Raw genomic sequence first — 24,260 nt, 5'->3', positions numbered from 1 at the left:
TTAAATCAGGGAGCTAGCAATAATAGGTGGACAGAAAGGGAATGGGGAAAACCTGCTTTAAAAAGTTCCGAACTTTTACACTAAACACACATTCAGATATTCTTCATGGAATTAAAAGCTAACAAACATGAAAAAGCCAAAAAAGATTTAATGTTTAATTCCCTTTTTGGTCTTGCAAAATTCTAGAATGTTCCAGGGTAATCTTTTAAAGTAAGTCAATTTTTTTGGCTATATTTAGCAAAACAGTATAATCTCCACACACCCATCCAAAATCCTAACAGGATTAACACCCAGGAAAAGTCAGCAAGGGCAATAAAAGTCCAAAGACAGACGGACAGGGATCCTAAGTGGCAATGGGAAGTGTGACTCTATTTGAAACGACACTGCAAGAGGCAGGGGTGTTAACACTTGTGAGGGAGAACAACAGACTCCTAGACACTCGTGTCGGCTTTCTGTCATTCCTGGCCAAAGGATAAAGACCCTGGGAAGTGAGAGCTGGAAGTTACCATATGGAAAACAACTAAGTACATTCAACTGGAGCAAGTCGTCAATCCTTCACGTACCGAGATTTAACACATCCAATTTCTAGTTATTACATCAAATTAGGGAGGAAAATGTAAACTACGTGCTAGATCGCAACCAATTTTACAAAATTAACTACTTATTTTAAAAATCTCCTTGACCTTCAAACAAACCAAAAAGGTACAATGAACATACACATTTCGGGTCAACCGGGAGACTGACAAATAATTCTGCAAACTTTAAAAACGTTCTTTACTCAACAATTCTTCACACACCTAAAATAAAAGTCAAGGGCGCCTGGGGGGCTCAGTCAGTTAAGTGTCCAGCTTCAGCTCAGGTCATGATCTCACAGTTCGTGGCTTCAGGTCCCACATGGGGTGCTCCACTGACAGATTGGAGCCTGGAGCCTGCTGCAGATGCTCTCTCTCCCTGTCTCTCTGACCCTCCCCACTCTTTCTCTCTCAAAAACAAATAAACATTTAAAATAAATAAATAAAAGTCAAATAATCAAGGGATAGGAAAAAAATATAATAAATGCATAATCTTTCAAATTGTATGTGATAACAGTCAGTGTGGCACTAATGAAGTATTTTCAAAATAAGATTTCAGATAAAGTTAAAACACAAATGAAATATCTGAAAAAGCTCTGAGCTGTCAAATAATGATAAACCACCTAACAAAACAAAACAAAACAAAACAAATCAATCAAAGGGGCAGTGGCTCAGTCACTTGAGTGTCTGACTCTTGATTTCAGCTCAGGTCATGATCTCAGGGTTGTAAGATCAAGCGCTATATTGGGCTCTGTGCTGAGTGTGAAGCCTGCTTGGGGTTCACTCTTTGTGCCCCTCCCTGTTCATGCTCACGCTCTCGCTCTCTCTCTCTCTCTCTCTCTCATACACATAAACACACACACGCGCGCGCGTGCGCACACATGCATGCACCACAGAAATAAACATTTTTTAAAAAATCAATCACCTCTGGATTTTTTTTAAGTATCAGACGCTTCTAAATCCAATGGAAAGCTTAAAAGGAATCTATCTGGAATTTATGCACACACACACCCTTTTGCATTCATTACTCAATCTCTCAATCCTAAAATGGGATGCTATGACGGAGCCTCAAGTGGATTTACACTTTTATAGAGCCCAGGCCTTAGTGTAATGGGTATGTAATTAACAAGAATATAACAATTAAATGCATGAAGTGACAAATACGATACTTTACCCTTTGGTAAAATGTTATTCATATTCAAAGGCTCTGCATCTGACCTCAGAGACTATTATGAGGCCATGATAAATCAGCCATTATGCTTCATGGAAAGCTATATACATACTTTTGAGAAAAAACTTCTCAAATACTATCTTTTATAGCTTTTTTTTTATAGTTTTTTAAATTTATTTTTGAGATAGAGACAGAACACAAGCAGGGGAGGGGCAGAGAGAGAGACACAGAATCTGAAGCAGCTCCAGGCTCTGAGCTGTCAGCACAGAGACCGACGTGGGGCTCAAACCCACAAACTGAGAGATCATGACCTGAGCCAAAGTCGGACACTCAACCAACTGAGCCCCCCAGGCGCCCCTATAGTATTTTTTTCAGGAGAACAAATTATGGGAGGTTTTTATCATCAACCAGGGAAGTTCCAGATAACTAGTTTTTTCTAAACAGACCTACACCAAAAAACCCAAAAGTAAGACTAGGGGCCCGTCAAAACCGTCCAGGGAAAGCAGCTCTCCCACCGTGGGCCAGCCCAGGAAGCGGCCGCCCGGCGCCCCAACACTCCTCTCCAAAGGCGCGCTGGTCAGCGACGCGGTGACAGGGGTGCCGCAGAGCGCAGCCGTCCTTCTCCCCACCTGCCCTCCCGCACACGGCAGCAGCGCGGGACCCAGGCCTCTTTCATGGAAGACCCCCCTCACCTGGCTTTCGGAACGCTTTGCTTCCTACCTCCCCACCTGGTGGACCTTTCAGAGTCTCCTCTCTGGTTCTTTTCATCCCGGTGTCGAACCATCATCGTGCCTCAGACCTTTCCCTCTGCAGTTACCCGTCCGTGCCTCCCCGCCCCCGCCCCCGGCGCCAAGGCTCCGCCTCAGGTCAGTATCCTGAGGCCTCGCCGACTTACACCGCAAGCCCAGACTCCAAACTCGTCTCTCGTTGCCTCCCTGACCGCTCCACCTGGAGGCCCGCTGGGCACCAACAGCCCTCACGCTTCGCACGGGGACCCCTGGGTTAGCCCTCCCACTGCGACCCGGCAAACGGGCAGCTCTCTGCTTTACGAAGCACACTGACGTAGCTGGACAGCGGCTGCTCTGTCAGCGTCCTCGGATCCCAGGAGCGGTGGCGCTGAGGGGGACGAGAGCGACCCAGGCCAGTGCGGGCAGGATTCTTGGGATCCGGGGAGGGGTCAGAGGGGAACAGAAAGGGATTCTAGAGGGCCCACTGTAGAAAATAGGAAGGTTCTCTCGTCTCCACCAATGGACGCCAGTCACTTCACCTTCCCGATCGCAGACCCACAGTGTGCCAGTTACCAGGCGAGACACAAGGTACGCGGGGAGAAAACAACCCCGTGTTCTGCCAACAGGAAGGAGACACCAGATGGTAGAAGACAGACCAGAATCCACATCTTCTGCCTCTACCTAAGAGAGTTTCAAACCATATGATTCCATAAACTAAATCAAAACAAATCACAGCAGCTCACCACATTTTGGTAATGCACAAACTTAACTTTTCTGCAGCAAAATTAACACCCTAGGACAATGTCTCTGGGAGAAAGCTAAGGTGAGCCGATGTTCTGACACCATCTGAGAGCAAGTTTATGAGATATAATGTAACTTCCAGTTTAAGATTAAGATGGCAGAAATATCACCCAGTTACTGAACAGTAAAGAGTCCTCTCTCGGGCACCTGGGTGGCTCAGTCAGTTAGGCATCCAACTCTTGATTTCACCTCAGGTCGTGAGATGGAGCCCGGCCTCAGGCTCAGCGTGCACACTGAGAGCATGGAGCCTGCTTACAATTCTCTCCCTCGCCACCTGCTTGCATGTTCTCTCTTACTCGTTCTCTCGGTGGGGGGGAAGAGTACTTACTCTCTTGTACAAAATCAGCGTAGGCTGGGGTGGGAAGAATGTGATTCTAGTGACCAGCCTCTGCCGAAGGGCAGCCAAAACGAAAATCTGGTATGAGTGCACTTCTATTATCCTGTGATGGGTTGTTGTTGTTTTTAATTATTAGTGACTTACGTTGTAATGCATTGAGTCAACTCTAAAACTCAGGTGTGTCTCAATTCTAAATTTCAAAACCATGCTAAGGAAAGTACAATAAATGAGAAGTACAACTTGAGAAGAGGGTCATGCCATAAAGTTTACATAAGTTTTTTCATAGAGAATTCTGCCATTCTATTGTACAAAATATCTTCTAAGTATGTGACTTGAGTTGACAGATTTTTCTGATAGAAAAGTGCACATGAACAGTAAGTTTTCAATCACAGGGAAAAAAGCTAATCAGAGAACTGGAAAACTTACAAAATTAAACTGTTTCCTTTTGTAAAACTTTATAGGGGTATTACAAAATCCTTTAAAAAAAACAGGATAAATGGATAAATTTTCATTTATTTATGTCCCTTTTGACATAATTACCTATATTTCAATGCAGATTCAGCTCTGCGTTTACATAACTAAATTAAAGCTTTTGCGATGTTATTTCATCAGAAGAAAAAGGATAAGAGCTGGACATGCCCTGCATTTTAAAGGATTCCTATGGAGGGCCGTTTACAGAAACCCATCCATATCACACTAGATTCTAGAATTAAAAATTCTGGTGAAAACAATTCTTTGAGGCCTCAACTCGAGAAGTAGGCTTGTCCACAGCTGCACTCGGGAAAGAATTCCAAAACGTCTTCTCGCTCTACATGGAACAGCATCTACTGAGACAAGGCTGGCCATCAGGAGGTACAAACACCTCTGCTCCCCATGTTCCACAGTCCTATTTCGCACACCGAGGGTCCCACAGGTGGCATGAGCAGCACCCCAAGTGGGCCCGGGAAGGGAGGTGCAGAGCACACAGCCCGAGAAGGGGTGGAAGGTAAGGGACCGCAGCTTTTAGTAGATCCAGGTCACTTCATGTCTGTGCATCTGTGAGGACTTGCTCAGGCCTAAGATTTCAAAATAACCCGTTACTGCTGTCAACCTAGGCACCCCATTCTTGAAAAAGGGAGGGGGCCTGGAGCAGTGATTAATCTTTTAGATGTCTGAGAGTTCACTGTTTCTTTAGAACAAAACATCTCAAGAAAAGCTGTAAGACCTCCTTTTCTTTGTAAAGAGCAAAAGACCTAAATTTTGTTCTAGGATTCTGGAATTACTTTTTAAAGAGGCTAGGAAGAGTCAACTGAGGAATTCAGTGACTCAGAATAACATACGGAACTTCTTTCTGATCTCTATTTTAATAACGCAGGACAGCTTTCCAACGAGTCCAGTACCTATAAGTTCCTAACAGACTCCCTCATTAAAAACAAGCGGAGCCCGGTAATCACCAGGGCCAGGAAGAAAATGATGACCCCCGAGACCCTCGAGAAAGACCCTCCAGGGCTGGGAAATGCAGATGTAACAGAGGCAGGGCGACAAAGTGCTACGACAGCCAGGACGCCCTGCTTCGCATCATTACTGGTGGTGCCACAGCGGCTGGGACACCCAGCTCCCCAAATCCCCGGAAACTCAGCAATCACCCCGAGTCTCTGTACACAGCCCCCTGAGCGCAATGCAGGGTCCTCAGCCACTGCATCCACTCACATCCACTGGACAAGACCTCTCCTCCGGTGGAAGCAATCACCCCTGCAAACCTGCCCCACAGAAAATGAGCTCCGAGAGGGGACTGTGTGGAGACCGGCCAGGAAGAGAGCCAGAGGCCTACTGAGCAATCTTTTCCATAAGCCAACGGCGTCTGACGTTTGAAGGGTCTTTTCCTCTCGCTTGAAAATCCTTGAAAGTAGGAGTTATTTTCTAAAAATCTGGAATTCCAGGTTCGCTTGAAAAGAAGATTCTGGGAAGGGAATGCAGAAAATTATTTGAGAAATAATATTAGAAATGTTTGCAGAATTCACGATAGAAGAATATTTTAGGAGCCATTTGCTCTAATTTGGCAAATATAAAGAATGTATGTAGCATACACATGTACTGAAGCATAATAATGAAAATTGCCTGAAAATCACCGAAGTAAGAACTAGGTCAGAATGAACACCCCATCCACTCTTCAACCTGCTGCCTTCCCAAACCCAGAGGTAATTACCACCGTGAATTCTTACGTGTATCATTCTCCTATTTCTTCTGTGTGGGTATGTGTGTGTGATTTCAGCATACACACGTTTCTAAATTATATGCTGTTTCACATGCTTTTAGTTTTATTAAAAAAAAAATAGATTCTATGGTTTTAATTCATTGTTTCAAAGACTCATCCATGTTGTTACACATGTAAGTGATTCATGTATGTGCAATGCTATCTACAGTACAGTTGCACAAATATACCAAAACATTCATCCACTCTCCTATCCCTGGAATGTGGCTGTCTTCAGCTTTTTATTATTTCCTGGTATTTTTCTTATATGCTGGTATAAGCTTCCCTAGGACATAAAGGCAAAATGCCTAGAGAACAGTGTAGTTTCAAACTCCAAGTAGTAATCCATTCATTGGGTCCAAATCAGGTATTTTTAAAAATAAAATATTATAGGGGCGCCTGGGTGGTTCAGTTGGTTAAGCGTCCAACTTTGGCTCAGGTCATGATCTCAGGGTTCGTGGGTTCGAGCCCTACGTCGGGCTCTGTGCCTGGAGGCTGTTTCAGATTCTGTGTCTCCCTCTCTCTTTGACCGTCCCCTGCTCACACTGTCTCTCTCTCTCTCTCTCTCTCTCTCTCTCAGAAATAAATAAAACATTAAAAAAATCTTTTTAATAAAATATTATAATATCCAAATGCAGTGCACAAAGACAGGTTATTATTTCAGGAATCTTTGATGCCCACCCTGTGTGTTCACTGGGCTAAACTGTGTGTCTGTTTCTTGCTATGGGTCCAGGAAAAACAGTGCTAAAGGCTTACCTCCAGGTAAATGCCGCCTAAAAAAGTGAACTATCAAGTCTTACGGAATGTTAATATTCAACTCTGTAAGACAACACCCAACTGTTTTCCTAAACAGTTACATCACTTTGTGCTCTCATTAGTGAGTGATTCTGCCTGGTGATCCGCTTCCTCCCTAACCCTCCGTGAGGTCAGGCACAGGAGTATGTGGCTTATCTGATAGATGTGTGGAACGTGATCTCTGTTGTGGTGTCTTACAGACTCCCTGGCCGCATGCACTCGTCTATGGGCTGATTACACACACACACACACACACACACACACACACCCTTGGGCAGTTACATGTTTCAAGGATTTTCTCCCACTTAATGGCTTTTCTTTCTACTTTCTTTACAGCACCTTTTAATAAACAAATTTTCTTAACTTTAATAAGGTAGAATTTGTAAACCTTTCCTTTTATGGGCTGTATTTCATGTCTGACAAATTTTTCCTTCTGTCAAGATCACAGAATTTCACCTTCCCGCCCAAACACCCGTCCGGTGTTTGCGGGCCGGGGAACACCTGCTCTCTCCTGTGCCAGCTCCCCTACCTGTGCGTGTCTGATGGGCTTCTGGAGTCACTCCAGCCTCCACTGGTCTAGCCCAAGGCCAGAAACATGCCATCATCATTTATAAATCTTTGAACAAAGTCTTGAGTGCTGATAAGGCAAGGCCCCTCACTTTCTTCTTTAAGAATATTTGTCTGTTTTGGGGCCTCATTACACTCATCAAGTTCCTCACAAAATTAATGCTGAGAAGGAAAGTGTAATTACTTTGAATCATTTGTGAGAATCATCATCTTGGGGCACCTGGGGGATCCAGTTGGTTAAGTGTCTGACTTTGGCTCAGGTCATAATCTCACGGTTTGTGAATGTGAGCCCCGCATCAGGCTCTGTGCTGACAGCCCAGAGAACCTGGAGCTGCTTCGGATTCTGTCTGCCTCTCTCTCTCTCTGACCCTCTCCCGCTCTTGCTCTCTCTCTCTCTCAAAAATAAACAAATATTTAAAAAAATGGAATCATCTTCTTGATACTGAATCCCCCTATTCAAGGAGCTAATGAGTCTCCATTTAATTTTTTTAGTGTCTTATGATAAGTTTCATAATTTTTCCCTACGGCTTATATATATTTCTAAATTCATTTTTGCTACTGCTGTCAATAGTTTTTTTTCTTGACTGACATTTCTTGATTGTTGCTGGTATAAAGAAGTGCAACTGATTATTTTTAAATATGAATCTTATATTCGGCTATCTTGAGACAGTCACTATTCCTAATAATTTGTTGATCCTTTTAGATTTTCAGTGGAGATAATCATTCCGCTTGAGACAGGTAGTGTTGTATGTCTTCTCTGTGTCATTATTTCATTTCTATTTCCTGCCTTTCCACGTAGGCCAGGATTTTCAGGACGCCGTGGAACAAAGCTGGTGACAATGGGCCTTTTGTCTTTTTCCTGATTTTTAGAGACTACTTTTACGTCTTACTACTAAAAACAGACACCTTTCATCAAGCTATGGAAGTTCCCTTCTCTTTCTAGTCTGCCTCGACCTTTTTCTATGAACAGACTTGACATCTCTCAAAGTCTTTTCATCAATCTATTGAGGAAAAACATTATTTTATTTTAACTGGCTAATGTCACAAATTAAATTTAATAATTTCAAATGGGAACCTCCTCCTCCTTGTATTCTTGGGAAAATCCAACTTGGTCTTCTTTTTTAAAACCTACTGGATTTCATCCAAGATCCTGATAAGCAAGGCTGGCTTCTCCCTTTTCCTCTATGGTATGAAGGTCATGCTCATCAGAAGTAATGAGTTTAAGAGTAACTCTCGCTGTACTGTTCTGCGGAGGCCTCTGTAGAAGACTGAAATGATCTGCTCCTTACAGGCTGGGGAAAGCGCCTGGAAGCAAACCATCTAACATGTGGAAGCCGGGCCTGGCACGTTCTCTGTGAAAACCTTTCAGCTGCTACTCAGTCCTTCCCGTGGTTACAGGACTACTCCAGAACATCAATACCTGAGACAGAAATTTCACATTTATTGGCATAAAGATTTTCCCAGTATTTTTCTTATAAGCTTTATAATCTCTGCTCTATCCCTAATCACATCCTCCTTTCATCTGTAACATCTACTGTTAAATGTCCTTCACCCCTTCGTTTGGAGGCTTTGCGCTGTGCAGATTCTCTCCTCTAAAACTCCAGCTCCATCTGATTTCAGATCCTCATTTTATTGCCTCCCTTCAACTCTATTTGGACGAATAATGTTTTAAGCCAATGCTTAGCTACTTATTGCCAGCGGGTTTCCCTTGATAACATAGGCATTAAAGTCATGAATTCCCCCTCAAACTATCACTTTAACCAAATCTCAAAAATCTGTGCATTCAGCAATTTTATATTCATTCAGTCTTAGTATTTTTTCCCACAATACGTCCTTCTTTGAGTCATGCGTTACTTACCAGTCCTTTTTAAGTTACAAATATACAGTTTTTAAATAACTATTTTATGTATATTTTTATTTCTAACTTAACTGCATTTTGAACAGAGAATATGGTCTCTATATATTAACCTTCTGGAATTTAACAGAGATTTAGAGATTTTAGGGTCCAGCACATGATCCGTTTTTGTAAATGTTTCATATGTTGATGAGAAGTATACATATTCTCCAATGTGGGTTTAAGAGTCCATGAAACCAACTTGATACATTGTTCAAATCTTTATTTTTAAGTTCTGTCTTTCAATCTCATGATAAGTTGGGAAAGATGGACTGAAAATCATTCACAATGATGAAGGATTTGCCAATTTATCCTGTACGTATCTAATATAATTTTATTTGTATACTTTTAGTTCTTTTTTTTTGGGGGGGGGGGACATACAAGTTTTGTCTTATGAAAACTTTAACCTTAACTTAAACTTAACATGCAGCATCTCTCTCTTACTAGCAATGGTTTTTGGGTTAAAGAGTATTGAAAATAGCTACAACAGAGTGACTATTGTTTTTTTTTTTAATATTTTTTATTTATTTCTAGGAGAGAGAGAGACAGCGTGAGCGGGGGAGGGTCAGAGAGAGAGGGAGTCACAGACTCTGAAACAGGCTCCAGGCTCTGAGCTGGCAGTCAGCACAGAGCCCGACGCGGGGCTCGAACCCATGAACCGCGAGATCATGACCCAAGCGAAAGTCGGACGCTCAACCGACTAAGCCACCCAGGCGCCCCAACAGAGTGGCTATTGTTAATAATATACAGCTGATTACAGTTTCGTAATCAAATCTGATCTTTTTTTTTTAATTTTTAATGTTTTTTATTTATTTCTGAGAGAGGCCGCGTGAGCAGGGGACGGTCAGAGAGAGAGGGAGACACAGAATCCGAAACAGCCTCCAGGCTCTGAGCTGTCAGCACAGAGACCGACGTGGGGCGCGAACCCACTAACCATGAGATCATGACCTGAGCCGAAGTCAGATGCTTAACTGACTGAGCCACCCAGGTGCCCCTGAACATCTATGTTTTTAACAAGTTTAGTCAACTGACATCAATGGTAATTACTGGCCTTATTGCATCATCTTATTTCATTTGTCCTAAAGCTGTACCTCTTCTATCCTCTTTACACTTTGTTGGGATTTGATGAACTTTCTTTCAGTTTTTGTTTTGTTTTGTTTTGTTTGTTTTTCTTACTCCACTCTCCACCCTCCAACTCATTTGTAAGTCTTATGCTCCATCCCTGCTCTGCGAAAATATCTTACACTCCCCACCTAGCAAAGGATACAAAGACCTTAAAACCTTCAAATCTCCAAAATGCAAAAACCAAAAAGGCCTGCACCAAACATGAAGGGCGTTGTCTGAATCAGAACTGCAAGTCAGTAGATTTCTTAAATATAAATAAAAAGAGTGGAAGACTAGAATTAATTCCAAAAAACAGGGGAAATAAACAAGAAAGAAGACATCTGCGATGGATGACTGGATGGACAAATGGCAAGAAGGAAGAGAGGGAGGAAGAGAAGGAAGTAAACGAGACCCAATGACTATTTTAGTAAAACCTGTAAGCTAATATGGTTTCTATATTTTTAAACAGCTGAAAAAAAGAAACAAATTAAATATATTGTTTCATAATGCATGGAAACTACATAAAAATTAAATTTCACAGTAAATATAATTTTACTGGAATAGAGAAACACATTTGTTTACGTTTTGCCTGTGGCTGCTTCAGCACATGTCAAAGTACCTAATACAAGGCAAGAATGTCTCTTCTCACTTTTTCTTTTCAACATCATACTAAAGTCCTTACAAATGTAATTAAACAACAAAAAAAGGAAATAAAAGGTAACAGAAATTCGGAAAGAAAACATAAAGCTGTCTTTGTTAGCAAATGACATGACTGTCTACTATGCAGAAGATATGAAAGAGTTAACAAAAAAACTTCCTGGAACAAACACACAATTATACCAAGGTTGCAGGACACAGGGTAAATATACAAAAGCCAATCACTATTTCATATACTAACAATGAACAAGTGGAATTTGAAATTAAAAACACAATAACGCTTATACTAACATGCCCCAAAATAAAATACTTAGGTATAAACCTAATAAAATATGTATAAGACCTATATGAGAGAAACTATAAAACTAACATATGAAATCACTAACTAAATATGGAGAGATATTCCATGTTCATGGATAGGAAGGCTCAATATTGTGAAGATGTCAGTTTTCTCCAATTTGATGTACAGATTCAATGCAATCCCAATCAAAATCCCCACAAGTTATTTTGTGGCTATCAACAAACTGAGTCTAAAGTTTATGTGAAGAGACAAAAGACCCAAAATAGCCAATACAATATTGAAGGAGAAAAACAAAAGTTGTGGGACTGACACTACCCAATGTCTAGACTTACTGTAAAGCTACAGTAATCAAGACAGTGTGACTACTGGCAAAAAAAAAAAACAACAAAACAGACAGACAAATGGATCAAGGAACAGAAGAGAAAGTCAGACTCAGCCACCCATAATCAACCAGTCTTCAATAAAGGAAAAAAGGCAATACAGTCTTTTCAACAACTGGTGCTGGAATAATACCATCCTCATGCAAAAACAGGAATCGAGACACAGACAGGCCTTACACCCTTCACAAACATGAACTCAAAATGGATCACAGATCTAACTGGAAAGCACAAAACTATAAAACTCCTAAAAGACACCATAGGAGAAAACTAGATGACCTTGGGTATGGCCAACGACTTTTCAGATCCTACACCAAAGCACAATCCATGAAAGAAATAATAAGTTGGACTTTTTTTTAAATGAAAAACTTATGCTCTCCAAAAAAATAATGTCAGGAGAAAAAGAATACAAACTACAAGCTGGGTGAAAATATTAATAAAATATTCTGATATCTGATAAAGAACTGTTATCTAACGTACACAAAGAACTCTTAAACTAAACAATAAGAACTACAAACAACCCAATTAACAACTGCGCTAAAATCTTAACAGACACCTCACCTTAGGCACACAGACAGGAAATACGCATGTGAACAGATGTTCCAGGTCGTATTCCGTCACAGAAATACAAATTAAAATACAATGAGATGATACTACACACCTATCAGAATGGCCAAAATATGGGACACTGATAACGCCAAATGCTGACAAGGATGTGGAGCGAGGGAAGCTCTCACTCACTGCTGGTGGGAGTGCATTGTAGCACACTCACTTTGGAAGAGAGTTGGGAAGATTTTTGTACAAAACTAAGTACTCTGGCCACATGATCCAGCATTTATGCTCCTTGGTATTTGCCCAAAAGAGTTGAAAACCTAGGTCCACACAAAAATCTATACACAGATGTTTCCAGCATAATTGTCAACGATACCCAACTGTGGTCCATCTAAACAATGGAATACTGTTCAGCACTAGAAACACAGAAGATATCAAGGCATAAGAAGGGAGGAAAATTTAACATGTCTATGAAGCCCATCTGAAAAGGCTCCATCCTGTATGATTCCAACAACAGGACATTCTGGATGTGCAAAACTAAGGGAAAGAGAAAAACAAGTGGTCAGAGAGGAGAGAAGGGAGGACACACTGAACACAGAGAATGCCTAGGGCACCAGAAGTACTGTGTGTGACCCTGGAATGGTGGGTACACGTCATCATCTATGTGTCCAAACCCACCCTCACATGAACTATGAACTTCGGATGATGATGACGTGTCAGCGGAGACTCATGAGCTGTAACGAACGTACATTTTGGTGAGGGATGCTGCCAAGAGAGGAGGCTGTGCATGCAGGGCGGCAGGGAGTATGAGAGAAATCTCTGTACCTTCCCCTCAATTTTGATGTGAACCTAAAACTGCTCTAGAAAAAGTCTTGGTGTTGGGGGCGGGGAGTGGTGAGGTGAGTAGCTGTGAAGGAAACCATAATGGCTCTGCAAAGCCTAAGATATTATCTGTCCCTTTAAGAAAGTTTGCCTGCCCTGGTTCAATATATTAAATGAGCAGATTAGATCAAAACACTTAGCTTCTATCTGCCCCTCAAAATCTCATTAAGCCACCACAAAAGACAACTTAAAATGTTATGTCCAGTGTAACATTCTAACAAAAAGAATCATTTACAAATCCTGGGGAGCTCATGGGACAAAACCCTGAAGACTGGATGAGGGCCCAGAAGAGAAATGCTACAGCTCCAGTCACTGAGGAGAAAATGCCACTGCAAAAACAGGAATAGGTCTTCTTTTCACAAGTCACAGAAAAATTCTAATTTCAGAATTAATAAAATGGAAAGAGGCTTGGAAGAAACATCAAGGTGATGTTTACAACCGGACCGGCCTCGGCCACTCCCCCTAGCATACATACAAAGTTAAAGGCAGTGTCAACTTCTTCTAAGACCAAGCTCTCTGACCACACGGAAACAAGTCCTTGCTCGGCCTCAGGGGACCTTGGATCTGACTACGAGGCCACAGCCGGAGACAGGAGTACAGCAGAGCCCCGGGGACAGCAGCACGGGGTTAAAAAACAACAACACACAAATATATCCTAAAACTTGCCTTCAAAATCAACCAAACAAGGAAACAATACCAAAACCAACACAAGACCCCAAAACAATATCACAAAACGGTATTACATGGTCAAATTCTACTAAACTCTGAAACAACACAAGGCTTCCCTGTATGGCTCAGAAAAGGTAAGGTCATTCTATGAAGTTCAACAACCTTGATACCAAACCAGAAATGGGTGACACACAAAAAAAGAATCAGAAGATCAATCTCCTTTATGATTATAGCAAAATATATAAAAATGGAACCCAGCAGTGTATACTAAAAACCACTGAAGGGGCGCCTGGGTGGCTTAGTCGGTTAAGCGTCCAACTTTCGCTTAGGTCATGATCTCGTGGTTCGTGGGTTCGGGCCCCGCATCGGGCTCTGTGCTGACTGCCAGCTCAGAGCCTGGAGCCTGTTTCAGAGTCTGTGACTCCCTCTCTCTCTGACCCTCCCCTGCTCATGCTGTCTCTCTCTCTCTTTCTCTCTCTCTTTCTCTCTCTCTCCTAGAAATAAATAAAACATTTTTTAAAAATTCTAAAAAAAAAAAAACACTGTAGCCACTAACCTCAATGACCAGGTAGGGTTTATACTAGTAATACAAGGCCAGTACAGCATTATAAGCTGTATTATTACATGACATATGAGATCGATTCTAATATATACCAATTCAGGGGAAAGCTTAAACAACACAGGTTTGAATGGTGCTGGTCCATTTATACGTAGGTTTTTTTCAATACGGTACAGTACTGTAAGTGTATCTTCTCCTCATGATCCCTAATAACATTTTATTTACTCTAGCATACTTTCTTCTAAGAATATTATTCTTATAGTAATATTAGGAATATTATTAAAGTATTACTACTTTGTTGTAAGAATATATCTGTAACATACAAAATATGTGTTAATTGGCTATCAGTAAGGCTTCTGGTCAATGGTAAACTACTGTAGTTACGTTCCGGGGGAGTCAAAAGTTAATACAGACTTTCGACCATGTTGAGGTCAACACCCCTAACCTCACATTGTTGAAAAGTTAGCTGTATCAAAAAAAGCATTTGACAAATTTTAACACCCATTCCTGATTAAAAGACAGCAACAAATTCCTAATAAGATGAAATAGAAGAAAACTCCCTGAACTTGATAATTACTGGCAAAATATTAAAAGCATTCATCAAAGTCAGATAAAGAGAAGGATGAACATAGTCCAACTGAATATTGTACTGAGGGGTTTAGCCAAGGTAAAAATACAGGGAAAATATGTAAGAACAAAATGTTGGGAAAGTAAAGATAAAAACAGCATTACTTACAGATAATGAACTCTCATCTGGAAAACACAGGAAAATTAACTGAGAAATAATAACTGCCAGTAAAAGTAATTATCAAGCTGGTGTGATATAAAATAAGCACTTAAAACTTAATAACTTTCCTACATAGCCACAATAAGCAGACTTCAACAGAAGTAGGAGATAAAATCCTATTCAAAGGAATAAATGCTGTAAAAGAGCAAGAATAAATTGGAGGGGGGAGCAGGGGAGGGAAGTACAAACCCAAGTAAAGCCAACGTGGAAAAAACTNCACAGGGGGAAAAATTCAGTATCATAAAAATGTTAATTCTTTCTAAATAAGATTTAAAGAAATCCCAATCACAGTCCCATGACAGTTGTTTTTCCTCCTCATTTTATAAACTAATAATCCCAAATTCATTTGGAGGAACCGACGTGTAGCAATCACCAAAGGAATTCTTCAAGGAAAAAGAATAATGAAGAGAACTTAGTACCCTCTAGATATTAAAAGTTTTCAATCTAAATATTAGAATTGAATTAGGGTGGCACATTAGGAGACAATATCTGTAACACATTTAACAACAAAAGAAAGTGGCTTTTAAATAAGCAAACGTAGAAAATAACGCTATAGAAAAGAGGACCAGGGGTGCGAAAAGGCAGTCTGCACCAGGGAAGAGGCAGGGCTAATTTGAAAATAAAAACCATCACACAAGCATCTGGGGGAGAGCAAAAAAAAATGCTAAGATGTCCAAAAAATAATTAATTAATTAAAATGAAATAAAATGCTAAGATGTCTTTTTTTCTTTAACCTTGGCAAACTTAAAAAGTAGCAACATGAAATGCTGGCAAAGATTATGAGGAAACAAGTCCTGTCATGTAATTGGTGGGAATGCAAATTATCACAATCTTTTGGGAATCTAACCTGGTGAAAAGGATTCAACTGTAAAACAAACACATGATACCCAAAAGTGTAATTCCATGTTTAGGGATCCATCCTATAAATACACATACTAATGCTCAGAAAGACTTAATATGAACATATCCATTGCTTTGTCATAAATAACAAAAATGGAAAATAAAACCCCTACACATTAATGAAGTAATTTATAGTTTTGGACACGACAATGCTATGGACTATTATAACACAATCTATTAAAAAGTATTAATAATAAAGCTGATATGTACTGAGACACAACTTTTGCCCAGAGTTCCATGTAACTCTAAGGAAATGGTACCATCCTGTTTATATAAACAACAAAACAATCTGATCTATAAATGTGTGTCGATGCAATCATCTAGGAGATACTCTCTGTTTTCCAATAACTACCTTCCTATGCCATGTCCTCATATATAGGAGGCACTTTTAAGTACAGAATATTGTTCACGATTTTTCAAATCAAATATATTACGTGTCTAACGGGCTACAGGTCATGATTAGGTAATTCGGGAAGTGTTTTGGCCAAAGCGTACATACGAAGACACCCAACACGGACGGTCACCTGCGGCGCGAAATGGAGGTCGGGGCGCTTACCCATCTCATTGATCACTGCTCTTATTCGGGAGACAAAAGGACCGACTTCACTGGGATTCATTTTGACTCTCTCCTTAAGGTCAGCACCTGCAAAGTATTTTATACAAAACAATCCAGTTACAAACAAAGGTTCAAGGGAATGGATCGAAAACTTACTTAAGATTCATACGTAACTTGAATATCAACTGAAAGGCCAGCAGAAGGAGGAATAAAATGTCTCTTCCTACATCTACCACGAGCTTTAAGCGGTGGCTCACACTCTGCCTTCCGGGGACCAATGCTCGGAGAAGAGACCGGCTTTAGTGGACATCTGTCAGTAGTTACCCCAGCTAAATGCAATGAAACGTTCTAAATACTTACCCATTCGTTTAACAATACAACTAAACCCATTCATATTAACATAACTAACTACAGACTCCTGTCACTCCCTTGGCACTTTTTACCCTCCCCTCGCTGCTGCCCCATCACTGCAAATGATAACCCCATGAAAACGGCAAATCACTGTAAAACTCAGTCTGACTTCATGGATCCCTGCCCTGGTGACCGCAGATCCTGTTTCAGAATCACTGGCATGAACGTATCAGCAAAGTGACAACTTCAGAATTATGACCTTATCACAGAATCATAAATTTGGAACAGAAAAAAATAAATGCTTCAGGGATCACTTACTCTGTGGCTCCACAAAGGCATTCTTCTTAATGCAATTAAACTATCCGAGAAAAGGAAGGCCCCCATTTAAATGAATACGAAACAAAGTAAAATTACAGCATAGAAGGTGTACACTCAGCTGCTGCCTCTTATTCATCCACTACAACGTAATCATGACTGGACGTGGTACCACTTACCAGCCCAGGCTGGACATTCTGAGCCCACACGCTTCCTGGGGGGTGAGAACTGCAATGCATGGAGCACATGCCCTATAATCCATCAGTTCTAGAAAACCTCAAACATATGCCCAAGGAAATGGGTACAACAATACCATTCGATGCAACATATATAAAGCAGCAAAACACCTGGAATTAATCTAAATATCCATCAGAAGGATTTTTAATAATATATTTATACAATAGAATAGTGCATGTTCAGCACGAAAATCAAGGAATCAGAGCAACAATATGGATAAACCTAAATGCTGAAGAACATATAATTTTGTATAATATACTAATATAGAACATTAATATACTTTATAGTTACAATTTAATGATATGTTTTAAAAATTATTATATATTTATAGAAAGAAACACAGGATAGTAACCATTTACATAACTTTTTTTTTAAAAGAATGTTATTTAGGGGGCAGCTGGCTAGCTGGGTTGGTGGAGCATGTGACTCTTGATTTTGGGGCCGTGAGTTCAAGCCCCACATTGGGTGTATAGCTTACTTACATACATATGTATGTACATAATTTAAAAAATAGTAAAGAATGCTGCTTCAAGATATAAAGTATGCACAGAAATGATAAATACCAAATTCAGGTGGTGGTGACCTCGCAGGGAGAGAGAGGTGACTGGCAACAGGCAGAGAGGTCAATATTACACAGAACACTGTATTAAGTGAGGTGGTGAGCACTCAACGTGTCCGTCTTTAAGCATTTTTAATGCCTGATACAGGTTTTCATAATTAACTCTTTCCATGAAAAATTAACAATTAGGATNAAGTGCCCTCCTCCCCGCCATTAGCCCTGAGAACGTAAGTAGTTTCCGCTGAGAACCTCAAACGCTGCTCAGCGCCCGCCGGCTCCGCGCACTGCCTACTAAGCGGGCGAACGCAGTGCGTACCGGGGAGCGGAGCGACGGAGGGGGGCGCAGGCGGGACACGCAGGGACTCTGCTTGAGAAGGTCCTGCCGGGGCCCCAGGGGCCGCATCACGGGACCCATCACGTCCTCCGACCTCAGTGTGGGTTACCCCACGGGGGCGCCCCCAACACCCCAGGCCGTGCTCCAGCGGGGCTCCCCCCGGCACGCGCGCTTTGAAATCCACTCCCAGCTCGCAGAGCCTGGGTGCTGAGGCCGTGCCAGGAGCCAAGGGAAACCCGGGCGAGCCGGCTCCCGGGGGCTCATCCACACCCGCGCGCCCCAGCGGCCGTGGGAGCCTCGGTCTGGTTACTGAGCACAGCCCTCGCCCGCCCGGCGGCGTGAGACCTCCCTGGGGCTCAGATTTTGTTTTAGAAATAATTACCTTCCTCCACGGGACAGTAAACACTTGTGACCTAGACACCACTTTTTGTTTTTACTTTAGAAGTGTACCCTGCAATCTCGAACGATCAGAACCTAAAAGTAGGGTTTCGCTTCCATCCCTCCAGATGATAAATTTCCTGTTTGATAATATTCAAAGTTTTTTTTGAGGGCTGGCATGTCTCAGTTCTTTCACTTTTTAAATCCCCCAAGTCCATGGCCACTCACCTCAGGTGAGCCTTTGCGCTGCCAGGCAATCCTACTGGGTCTCCCTGCTCCGTTCGCGGTCATATTCATCTACAGACCAGCTCCTAACTCCTCTCTCTCCTTAAGCCTCAAACCTCCTACCGGATCCTGACACCGGTTTATTAGGAACCCCAAGTGTTCAGAAGGAAAACTCCGCCAACACCCACCCCCACATCTAACGGCCAGGATGGAGCCCTTTACACTCTGCCCTCCTCCTGTCCCCACACATGAACCAACCCATGACCGAAGCTCCTTGTGCGCGAGGTTCTACGCCTCCCGGTCTCCTCAGGGCCACCACCCCCCCCACCTGTCTCCTCAGGGCCACCCCCCCAGCAATTACCCTTTTCCTGGCTGGCATCACCACTGACATCCCTGTTTACAGAACCATTCCCATCAGCTACACAAACACTGTAGCACTGCTCATCGTAAAAAAGAAAAGAAAATTTCATTGACTTTCTCTGCCAGCTTTAGTGGAATAGCTTATTATCAGACCAATTCTTTCATGAAACCCTAGATAAAACACATGGGGACGGCTGTTTGAGGGCAGTGGGGAACAAGTAAGGCAGACAGAATGGAATGTACGTTTCTAAACAGTTTCACAGGAATGGGGGGAAAATGGAGCTCAGGGCTCACCAAAGAGGTACACTGCAGGCTTTCACTCGGGACCTCTGAAAGTTAAATATAAAACAGAGTAAACACAAAAACAAAAAAAAAAAAAAAAAAAAAAAAAAAGCTGCCAAAAAGTAAGATTGACAGCTGACTTCTCAACAGAAAATGAGGGATATCTCTAAAGTGGAGAAAGAAAATAACTACCCATCTAGAATTTTCCACTAAGCAAACCCATCCTCCAAACATGACACACGCATACAATCTGTCACCAGCAGGCGCACACTGAAGCAACGCTGCAGGGACTTCAGGCAGACTGTGAGAGTACCGTCTAAAATCTTATTTTATACGACTCATGAGAGAGATGCCTTAAAAGATAAGGACACAAAATGGCTAAAGTGAAGGTTAAAAGACAGCAAACACTAACCAAAAAGAAACTTGTGAAGTCATTATTAATACCTGACAAAAGAGACCTCAGGCAAAAGATACCACTCAAGCTAGATGGTCACTTTATAATAATAAACATGATGACCCACTAAAAGTCATAGACTGGCATAAAATAAGACAGCCCCAAATGTATGAAGCAAATACTTATGAGACAGAAAGAAAAACTGACCCATCTATAGTCACAGTGGATTCAGGAAATCCCCTCAAGGTAACCAATAAACCAAGCAAGCAAACACCCTCATTAAACATCCATACCAAGAAACAGGAAATTAAAAAAGAATTAATCCCTAAATTAGAAGAAACAGTAAAAACTGGAACAAATTTTTTTAATGTTTATTTATTTTTAGAGAGAGACAGAGAACACGTATGCTCAAGAGTAAGTGGGGATGGGACAGAGAGAAAAGGAGAGAGAGAATCCAAAACAGACCCCATGCAGTCAGCACAGAGCCCGACACGGGGCTCGATCCCATGAACCAAGAGACCATGACCTGAGCTGAANGTGTGTGTGTGTGTGTGTGTGTGTGTGTGTCTGTCTCAAAAATAAATATCAAAAAGCTTAAAAAAAAAAAGACTTCTCATGGAAAAATCCAAGAAGGCAGAAACCCCAAGAGCAAGAATGAAAAGGAGAATACTGCTAAGGATTTTACAGACATTAAAACAATAAGAGATTAGTAACAACCTTGGCCCAATACATGAAATGGACAAAGTTTTATTTTAAAACTTCCCTACAAAGAAAACTGCTTGCCCTGTGGCACCAACAGAATATTCTTCCAAACGTAATGAAAACATGTGGGGGCGCCTGGCTGGCTCATTCCATGCAGCGCGCGACTCTCGGTCTCAGGGTTATGACTTCCAGCCGCACACTGGGTGAAGAGATTACTTTAAAAGTGAAAACCTTAATAAAAAATTTTAACACCAATCCCACTTACATGGAGAACTGCAAAACTAAAACTCACTAAGAACCTCATAAGGAAAAAAAAATGACAGACTAATCTTTCTCATAGTCTCAAAAAATCCTACACAAAAGATTAGTATATCATATCTAGTAGTAACATAAATAAAATACAATGTATCAAGACCCAGTTACAAAGACTGGTTGAATGTTAAGTGTTTTATTGTCTTTTCATTAATAGCATGAAAGTGAAAATCATATAAACCTTCAGCAGGTGCAGAATTCAGCACTCATTCTTTCACCTCTTGAGGTAGAATTTACATAACATAAAATTCAGTCATTTTAAGTATACAATTCAATAGTTTTTATTAAACTTACAGAGCTGCACAGCTGTCTAATTTTAGAACATTTCCATTATCACAAAAAGAGCCCTCACACTCCCAGGCAGGCACACTCCCCGTTCCCGCCTCCATCCCCAGGAGACCGCTAGTTTCCGAAAACTGCCTTCTCTGAACATTTCGTGAGAATAAGCTCCTACTGTACATGGTCTTCTGTGTCCTTCTTCAACATGGTGAGCACGTGGTTTTCAGGTTTACCCAGGTTGTAAGAATGAATCAGCACTTTTTCTGTTTTTGTTGCCAAATAGCACCCTGCCGTAAGCACAGAGAAAATGTTTGTCTACCCGTCATCAGCTGGTGCACACTGGGCTCTTTCAACCTTTTGGCTGTTACGAAAAATACTACCACGAGCCTTCACATACAAGTTTTCGTGTATGCAAATGTCTTTATTTGTCTTGGCCAGACACGTAGGAGTGGAATTGCTGGGTCATACTGTAAATTTCTACTTAACTTAAAAAACAAAAACAACTACTGTTTTTCCCCGATGGCTGCGACACCTTCACATTCCTATCAGCAATATGCAGGGGTCCCTGTTGCCGTTACAGGTCACCAACAGCCGTGTGCTCTTTCTATAGCATTTTAGTGGGTGTGACATGGTACCAGTTATGGCTCTAAATCTGTATTTCACTCATGACTAATAAGGTTAAGTATCTTCATGTGCTCATTAGCCATCATGCAGTAGGTCCTTGGTCTAAGGTCATTTCAAATCTTTTCCTTATTTTTTTTAATTGGATAATTTATTTTCTTCTTATTGAGTTGTAAGAGTAATACCCTGGATACGAGTCCTTTCTCAGAAATATGATTTACAGGGGCGCCTGGGGGGCTCAGTCAGTTAAACGTCTGACTCTTGATTTCAGCTCAGGTCATGAACTTACAGTTGTGGATTCGAGCCCTGCACTAGGCTCTGGGATGACCGTGCATGGAGCCTGCTTGGGATTCTCCCTCTCCTTCTCTCCCCCCAATTCCCCACTGTCTCTCTCAAAATAAATAAATATTTAAAAACAAAACAAAGGGGCGCCTGGGGGGCTCAGTCAGTTGGGCGGCCAACTTCGGCTCAGGTCACAATCTCACAGTTCGTGGGTCCAAGCCTTGACCCTGTTTCGGACTCTGTGTCTCCCTCTCTCTCTGACCTTCCCCTTCTCACGCTGTCGCTCTCTCTCAGAAATAAATGTTTTAAAAATGTTAAAAATAAAATAAAAACAAATATGGTTAACAAATATTTTCTCCCCATCTATGGCTTGTCTTTTCACTTTCCTGATGTTTTTTTGAAGTTTTAATTTTAATGAAGTTCAATTTCTCAGCTTCTTCATCACACATGCTTTTGGTGTCATATCTAGTCAGCAGTCACTCTTAATTAAAAGTTCATAGCAAATTAGGAAGAAAATCTTTTTTAATCTGATAAAGAATAATTATGAAATATCTGTAACTAACATAACCTTTAAAGGTCAATTACTATAAGCTTCCTCCCAGAGATCAACAATGAATCAAGGGTGTCCTTTATCATTTTTAAAGACAGTCACAGATGTACCAGTCAGTATAATTAGAAATTTTCAAATTACAGATCATAAGGGAAGAAATAAAACTGTCATTATCAGTTAACTGATATGGCATAACTATACATGAAGAATACCCAAAAGACTTTAGAAATCATGGAAACAAGAGAGTCTAATAAGGTTGCCAAATATAAGTTCAACATACAAAACTCAACGGTCTTTCTATACATTCATGAAAGAAATTTGTGAAATTTTAAAAAGACACCATTTATAATAACATTCAAAAATTAAGGAGCCAGAGAATACATCTAATAAGAGATGTAGAAGATCTTGACACAAAAACACTAGAAAGATCTCCCAAGATAAATTAGAGAACTAAATAAATGGGGGAATATATCATGTCCGTATATTAGAGAACTTCATACTACAAGATGTAAATTCTCTCCAAGTTAATAGAGTCAGTGAAATTCCAACAAAAATCCTCATGTTTTTGGAAAATGACAAGCTGAAAATGCAAAGGGCCAGTAAGTAAAGAAACTCCTGAAGAAGACGTTGGAGGAATTGTACTAAAACAGAAAGATGTTATTATAAAGCTACTATAATTGGGGCGCCTGGGTGGCTTAGTCCGGTTAAGCGTCCGACTTCCGTTTAGGTCATGATCTCAAGGTTCGTGGGTTCGAGCCCCGCGTCGGGCTCTGTGCTGACTGCCAGCTCAGAGCCTGGAGCCTGTTTCAGTCTGTGACTCCCTCTCTCTCTGACCCTCCCCTGCTCACGCTCTCTCCCTCTCTCCTAGAAATAAATAAAACATTTTAAAAAATAATAATAAAAAAATAAAGCTACTATAATTAAGACGTGACACCACCTTGAACACAGAGAGAAAGACTCGCTGAACAAACACCAGGTCCAAAACAGACCCACTTGGTTTATGACAAAGACGTCACTGTAGGAGTAAGGACCATACAGACCTTCTGATAAATGGGGCTGGGACCACTGAATGCTCACGTGGGAAAGAACAATTCTTGACCCGTCACACCACACACACAAATGAATAAATTCATGATAAATTATACAGCCTAAATGTTAAAAGTAAAACAATCAAACTTCTAAATGAAACTAAAAATATCCTACAGGCACCTGGGTGGCTCAGTCTATTAAGCGTCTAACTCTGGATTTTGTCTCGGGTCATGGATCTCACAGTTCACGAGTTCGAGCGCCGCACAGGGCTCTGTGCTGGCAGTCCCCTCCCCAGCTCTCTCTCTTTCACATTAAATAAACTTTAAAAAGTTTTTAATAATATATACATCAAATTAAATTAATTTTAAAAATAAAAATATCTTCAAGACTTTAGTATACAATTTTTAAAAGATTTCTCCAAAGACTCAGGAAAACACAGGACTTCGTTAAGATTAAAAACTTCCCAGGGCACCTGGGTGGCTCAGTTGGTTGAGCGTCTGACTTTGACTCAGGTCATGATCTCACAGCTCCTGAGTTCAAGCCCCACATCGGGCTCTGTGCTGACAGCCCAGAGCCTGAAGCCTGCTTCAGATTCTGTGTCTCCCCCTCTC

The 24,260-nt window shown here is 41.2% G+C and overlaps 1 protein-coding gene across 1 annotated transcript in view; it reads right to left on the bottom strand.

Moving 5' to 3' along the window:
• AUH (AU RNA binding methylglutaconyl-CoA hydratase) overlaps positions 1-24,260 on the bottom strand; it is a 140,905-nt gene that overhangs the window by 98,502 nt on the left and 18,143 nt on the right. Inside the window, exon 3 of the mRNA XM_077759487.1 lies at positions 16,440-16,526. Coding sequence (XP_077615613.1) covers positions 16,440-16,526 — 87 coding nt within the window. The remainder of the gene's footprint in view (positions 1-16,439; positions 16,527-24,260) is intronic.

This window comes from Crocuta crocuta, unplaced genomic scaffold (genome assembly GCF_008692635.1).
Source record: "Crocuta crocuta isolate KB4526 unplaced genomic scaffold, BGI_CrCroc_1.0 scaffold41, whole genome shotgun sequence".
NCBI lineage: Eukaryota > Metazoa > Chordata > Mammalia > Carnivora > Hyaenidae > Crocuta > Crocuta crocuta.
The sequence above is the reverse complement of the archived record's forward strand: the minus strand, read 5'-3'. Positions and strand labels throughout refer to the sequence as shown.